Genomic DNA, 6,433 nt, shown 5'->3' with positions numbered 1-6,433 from the left:
AATAAATAAACAAACAAATAAAAAATTAAAAACAACACACACACACCAAGAGTGAAGTCATGCTCAGATATCATCTGGGTTGAGGCTTGACTTTGTTCTGGGAAAGTTACTCATTCTCATCTCTCTGTGGATAGTAAAAATTACCTTAATGAGGAGCTACTGTGAGGATTAAATGGCTAGACTTATCCATTTACACAGTGCCTAGGACCCTGCCTTCTGCTTGGCAGCTGCTCAGTGTTGTCATCTCGAGGTATTCAATACATAAGCACTATCTGACTGACTGCACTAACATAGAATAAGTTGCAGAAGATCCATAGGCCACAGGATGAACACTCAGGATTATGGGAAAGTAGCTCATCCTGATCTCAGGACTGCCCTCCACCCCCATCTCTGCCCCCATTCCTTTCATCTGCTTGGGAGGAAGTCTGGGTCCAACCAGGATTCTACACGCCACAGCTGTGCTGGCAGCAGCTGATGGAAATCAGAGTAAAGGCTGGAAGCCCCAGAGAAGAAACCCTCAAAGTGGTTTGTCAGCCTGGAAGCTCCAGGAAGGCAGGTCCAGAGCCGCTTTGTGGACTACCTTCTATTCAGGATCTAGTATATAATAGGTGCTTTATAAAGATTTAATGAATGAATAAATGACTCACTCACCCTGGAGCTCAATCTGGGAAGGTAGGCTAACTCAGCAAAAAAGCCCCACACTGGCTTCTAAGCCTTACTTCCTCATCTATAAAATGGGGACAACAGTATCTATTTTCATAGGTTGACATAAGGATTGAGTGAGTGAACATACAATGTTTAGGACAGAGGAAGCATCTAATCTAGCTGTTTTTTTAGTAGCAGCAGCCATTAAACTGGTTTTTATTTCTTTTTTTTTTTTTTTTTTTGGTTACTGCAGCACTTTTATTTTTCCTTCACAATGACGTGCTGCTGGGGCCTAATGTTCTCACGTAACAGTCGAAAAACAAAATCTGTTCTCATCTCTTTAAAGAATTGAGAACTGCATACAAAAAACCTTACATAAATTAGAACCATGAATATATTTACAGGTGTAAATGCAAACCGCTTCCAACTCAAGGCAAGTAACGGCCCACAGTGTTCTGGCAGGAAAACATCAGCTAAGAAAGGAAACTGGGTCCTATGGCTTTGACTTGCCAACCCTGACAGACCCGCAGGACAGAGACAACTGGTTCAGGAGCCCTTGCCAGCCTCCAGAGAAATCCCAGAACACTCAGCCATGATATATTAATACCCTGCATAGATTGGAGACTGCTGGCCATGCAGACTCACCAAGCCACAGACTTGTCTTCCACAAGCACGTTCTGACCTTACCATGCAGTGACCAAGCCACATGTACTAAGGGTTGAAAGCAAAGATGTGTACAGGGTATTAAACAAATACCAAGGGGAACAGTTAACTTGAATACAAGGTCAAAATCAGCAACAAGTTCTACAATCCCGTGCTGATATCAGATACAAGCTTCAAGGACAATTTCTTTTCGAAGGCTTATTCCAGTTTCGTGAGGCTAGCATGAGGTGTATGCATTTGCCAGGGGCAAATTTATACTTCTGAATTAACCCATGCAGCAAATGCTATGCATCTGCTCGCAGTCCATTTAGAAGCATTTGCAGTGGACGACAGAGGGGCCTGACTTGTACTCCTGCTTGCTAATCCACATCTGCTAGAAGGTGGACAGTGAGGCCAGGATGGAGCCGCTGATCCACATCGAGTACCTGCACTATGAGCTTGATCTTCATGGTGCTGGGTGCCATGGCGTTAATCTCTTTCTGTATCCTGTCGGTGATGCCCGGATACATGGTGGTGCCGCCGGACAGCACCACGTTGGTGTACAGGTCTTTGCGGATGTCCACGTCACACTTCATGATGGAGTTGAACGTGGTCTCGTGGATTCCGCAAGATTCCATACCCAGGAAGGAAGGCTGGAACAGCGCCTCCAGACACTGGAACCGCTTGCTGCCGATGGTGATGACCTGGCCATCGGGCAGCTCGTAGCTCTTCTTCAGGGAGGAGGATGCAGCAGTGGCCATCTCCTGTTCGAAGTCCAGGGTGACAAAAATATGGAACGCTTCACGAATCTGCGTGTCATCCTGGCGCAGGGGCCATGCAAATCTTCTCTGTATTGTTCCAATTTTAGTATATGTGCTGCCGAGGCGAGCACTAAACTGGTTTTTCATGCAGAATTACCAACATCTCTGAGGGGGTAGACAGATCTTTGGGTTCCACTTCCTCCTCTGATCTCTCCTCAAGACAGGTGAGAGTTCCTTGTGCCACATCTACGCCTAGCTCTGCAACCATCAATATACAGTAATACTACGATGGCTAATTGACCTTTACCTCCCTCCTGCTGGAGGTAAGTCCTTTGAAGGTGACATGGTTTGGATCTGTCCCCACCAAATCTCCTGTCAAACTGCAGTCCCCATGTTGGAGGTGGGGCCTGGTGGTGGGATCATGAGGCTAGCTTTCTCATAAATGGTTCAGCACCATCCCTTTGGTGCTGTTCTCGTGGTAGTGAGTTTTCCCAAGATCTGGTTGTTTCAAAGTGTATAGTATCTCCCCCCTCACTCCCTCTTGCTCCTAATCCCGCCATGTGAGATGCCTCGCTCCCCCTCTGCTTTACACCGTTACTGGAAGCTTCCTGAGGTCTCCCCAGAAGCAGAAGCCGCTATGCTTCCCGTATAGCCTGCAGAAGCATGAGTCAATCAAACCTCTTATCTTTACAAATTATCCAGTCTCAAGTATTAGTGCAAGAACGGACTAACACAGAAGGGAACATGAACCGTTTGACAGGAACAGAGCATCTTATTCATCTTGTCTTATGAACACCTGTACACAGATCTGAACAGAAATGGGCTATGAGCTGCTTTTGGCCCAGATGATCAGGCATTGTGGTGCCTCCACCTCACGCTGCTACCACTCTCTGTGGAGGACCATGCCACAAATGGTGTTTTTGAGAATAAGAAAGGCCAAAGAGAGTTTAGGATCACAAGACAGTTTTAAGAAAATCAATACATTTCTTGAGTATCCCTCCCTGTTATTTTCTTTCTTTTTTTTTTTTTTTTTTTTTGAGACGGAGTTTTGCTCTTGTTGCCTAGGCTGGAGTGCAAAGGCACAATTTTGGCTCACCGCAACCTCCACCTCCTAGGATCAAGCGATTCTCCTGCCTCAGCCTCCTGAGTAGCTGAGATTCCAGGCATGCGCCACCACCCCGGCTAATTTTGTATTTTTAGTAGAGATGGGGTTTCTCCATGTTGGTCAGGCTGGTCTTGAACTCCCGACCTCAGGTGATTCGCCTGCCTTGGCCTCCCAAAGTGCTGGGATTACAGGCGTGAGCCACCACACCCGGCCCCTCCCTGTTATTTTCACACTAATATTTTATTTTCTTCACAGCACTAATCACTATCAGGTGCTCTTTTATTAGCTTACTTATTTACTGTCTATCTCCTTCCACTATGACTTAAACTCTCAAAGGTGTAAAGACCATATATCCTTTATTCATCAGTGTATATTCGCATCACCTAGAACTATCTGGGAATACAGGGGTCACTTAGCATATGTGTTAAAAGAACACTGAATGAATTAATGTACACATTTTCCTAAGATTTTATTTCATTATTTGAGACGGAGTTTCACTGTGTTGCCCACGCTGGAGTGCAGTGGTGCAATCTCGGCTCACTGCAAACTCCACTTGCCGGGTTCAGGCAATTCTCCTGCCTTAGCTTCCAGAGTAGCTGGGATTATAGGCACGTGCCACTATGCCCAGCTAATTTATCACCACGTTGGCCAGGCTGGTCTCAAACTCCCGATCCACCTGCCTTGGCCTCCCAAAGTGCTGGGATTACAGGCATGAGCCACGGCGCCTGGCCCAAGATTTTATTTTTAAAGAACAGTTGGATGCTCTTATGTGCGTAAGTATTTGAAAACACAAAATAATTCAAGTATTTTAACATAATTCAAAAACTACGATCTTTTTAGAATCAGCAACACCTAAGGCCCCAAATGATCCCTTCTCCACATCACCACTTGGCTGTTACTGATATCAGGGGAACAAGTCATCCCATCAGGTGAGAGTGGATAAAACATAGGGCAAAGAGCAAGTTAGATCAGAAAACTGAGTTCTTAATGCCTTTGCTTATTGGGGTGCGAACCTGATCAAGACACTTAATGCTACAAGCAGCTCAGCTTCACCATCTGAGAAGATAACCCACCTTAGAAAATGGATGTTTAATTCTGAGAAAATGGATGTTTAAGAGCTTGGCAAACTGTCCAGCACGGTGAGGAGAGGTTATATTTATCAGCTGTCAAGGCTGAAGCAGGAGGGCATATGAGAGCTCCCCATATGAGAGCTCCTCCCAAAAGGCGGCAAGCGGTACCAGAACACCTGCTTCTCCCCTGACAAAGGCTGACGTTATAGAAAGAACTTTGGTCTGTGAGGCAGACAATCTGGGATCTAAACCCGCTTTGCAACTGAGATGGCACGTGAGACAAAGGGTTGGACTTCCAGATCTCTGGGGGCCCTTCCAATGTTGACATCCCAGGATCTTGTCCCAGCCAAACTCCCACTCCTGCTCCCAGACCCAGCAGGATGTCGAATATGGTAAGCGACCAGTAAGCATTTGCTCAATGAGTGAATAAACCAGTGAATTAATAAAAATGTCTCCTCAGATCCGATGAGGGACTCCCTCTTCTACACACTCACAGCTCGAGTCTCCCAGCCACTTGCCCTTTCCTGCTGGCCTACAACTCTCTACCCGGCTACACCAGGTGTATTGAGAGCAGGGAGCGTGTCCCAACGGTGTGCACAAATTGGCACTGCATGGACGGCGGGGTTCTGGTGACTGGGCGAGACGTGCGGGCCAGACCCGAGGAAAACGCTTGCTGCGCGTCGGGGCCGGAGGCTAGCCCGGGCCAGCCGAGGGACACCGCATGGACTCCGGTTCTCCCTGGGCCCTCCTCGTCCCCAGGCGGATGCCGGAAGAGACTCACGTGAGCACCGGGATGGGCGTCCACACCACGCAGTAGGGGAAGCGGCTCCGTTCCACGTCCATGGCGACGCCGCCGGAGCCGTGATATTGCTTCATGTCCGTCTCGGCCGCCGTCGGCGCCTCCACTTCCGCCATCCTGGGCGGGGGTGGCGGCGGCGGCAACAAGAGCGGAGAACCCCCTTCCGCTTCCGCCATGCTGCGCGCGCCCCGCTGCGACTGGCCCCGGCTCTAGTGGCGTCACTTCCGGGAGATGGGTCCGATCCGCTTTGCCTTCCCGCGGGAATCCGAGCCGCGTCCTTCTGGGCCCGGCCAGCCCCGCCCCACTCCGTCTGGGCCTGCCAGCCCCGAGTCTTTGCAGCTTACGCCCCGCGGCTGCAGAAAGGATGCCCTCAGGCAGTTCGCAGTCTAGCGCCGGAGACTTATAAAGAACTCTGTAATTCAGTACGCTGAGGGCTCTTAGGAGGTGTGGTACAGTCGCTATTTATTGAGCACTTCTTAGGTGCCAAGCACTTGACAAGAATTGTTTCTAATCCCCATAAACTGATTAGACATCCAAATTAGGTATTTCCCTTCTGTTACAAGTGAGAAACTGAGGCTCAAGAGGTGAGGTGAGAGGCCACGATTCAAACCCAAGTCTTTTTTTTTGGGGGGGGCGGAATTTTTTGCTCTTGTTGCCCAGGCTGGAATGCAATGGCACGATCTCGGCTCACTGCAACCTCCACCTCCCAGGTGCAGGCGATCCTCCTGCCTCAGCCTCCCGAGTAGCTGGGATTACAGGCGTGCGCTACCACGCCCGGCTAAGTTTTGTATTTTTAGTAGAGGTGGGGTTTCACCATGTTAGCCAGGATGGTCTCGAACTTCTGACCTTGTGATCCGCCCACCTTGGCCTCCCAAAGTGTTGGGATTACAGGCGTGAGTCACCGCGTCCGGCGCAAATCCAAGTCTTATACCTCCCTTGCCCTTTTCATTCTGTGGTCCTCTCACGAGGTAGTGGTAGCGTAATGAGAGACTACAATTGTGTGTGCGCACGTGTGTGTGTGTGTGTATGTATTTTATTGTATATACAGGGAAGACCTGCTGGAAGATAGGATATTATTGAGTCTTGATGTCTGCCATGTGGCATGGGAGTGGGGGTATGGGTGCAGCGGTGCAAAGAAAGGAAGGCCGTGCAGAGCACTATGTACAAGAGTGTGAATACTTACTGGAGTAAATGATAAGCCTTAGATGTGATCCAATCCCTTCATTGTACAAATGGGAAAACGGGCTCAGGAAAGTTAATTGAGATCACACACAACCATACTTACAGAGAAGCCAGGCTCAAATGTTGGAGCCTTTTGGCTTTTTAAAGGATACCAAGACAGACAAAGGAAATGAAGTCTACTGGGGTGGGGAGGGGAAGTGGGGGAGAGTCCAAAGTCAGAAGGAAGACT

The 6,433-nt window shown here is 48.7% G+C and overlaps 1 protein-coding gene and 1 pseudogene across 5 annotated transcripts in view; both read right to left on the bottom strand.

Moving 5' to 3' along the window:
* The window catches only part of TMEM222 (transmembrane protein 222), an 18,852-nt gene extending 13,613 nt beyond the window's left edge, over window positions 1-5,239 (bottom strand). Inside the window, exon 1 of one of the 4 annotated variants that reach the window (XR_001006277.1) lies at window positions 5,005-5,230. Coding sequence is in view for 3 of the 4 variants with exons in the window: in XM_011981675.1 (XP_011837065.1) it covers window positions 5,005-5,198 (194 nt within the window). In the remaining variant the exon portion in view is untranslated. Of the gene's footprint in view, window positions 1-5,004 lie in introns of all 4 variants that reach the window. The other 3 variants (XM_011981675.1, XM_011981676.1, XM_011981674.1) reach the window with 3 other exon arrangements.
* Window positions 875-5,086, bottom strand: LOC105540917 (annotated as a pseudogene). Its single transcript, XR_001006276.1, has one exon. The product of XR_001006276.1 is annotated as an actin, cytoplasmic 1-like (transcript).
* Window positions 5,240-6,433: the final 1,194 nt, after the last annotated feature.

Source organism: Mandrillus leucophaeus, unplaced genomic scaffold (assembly GCF_000951045.1).
Source record: "Mandrillus leucophaeus isolate KB7577 unplaced genomic scaffold, Mleu.le_1.0 Scaffold23, whole genome shotgun sequence".
In the NCBI taxonomy this organism is placed as follows: Eukaryota; Metazoa; Chordata; class Mammalia; order Primates; family Cercopithecidae; genus Mandrillus; species Mandrillus leucophaeus.
This window is presented reverse-complemented; position numbering and strand designations above follow the sequence as displayed.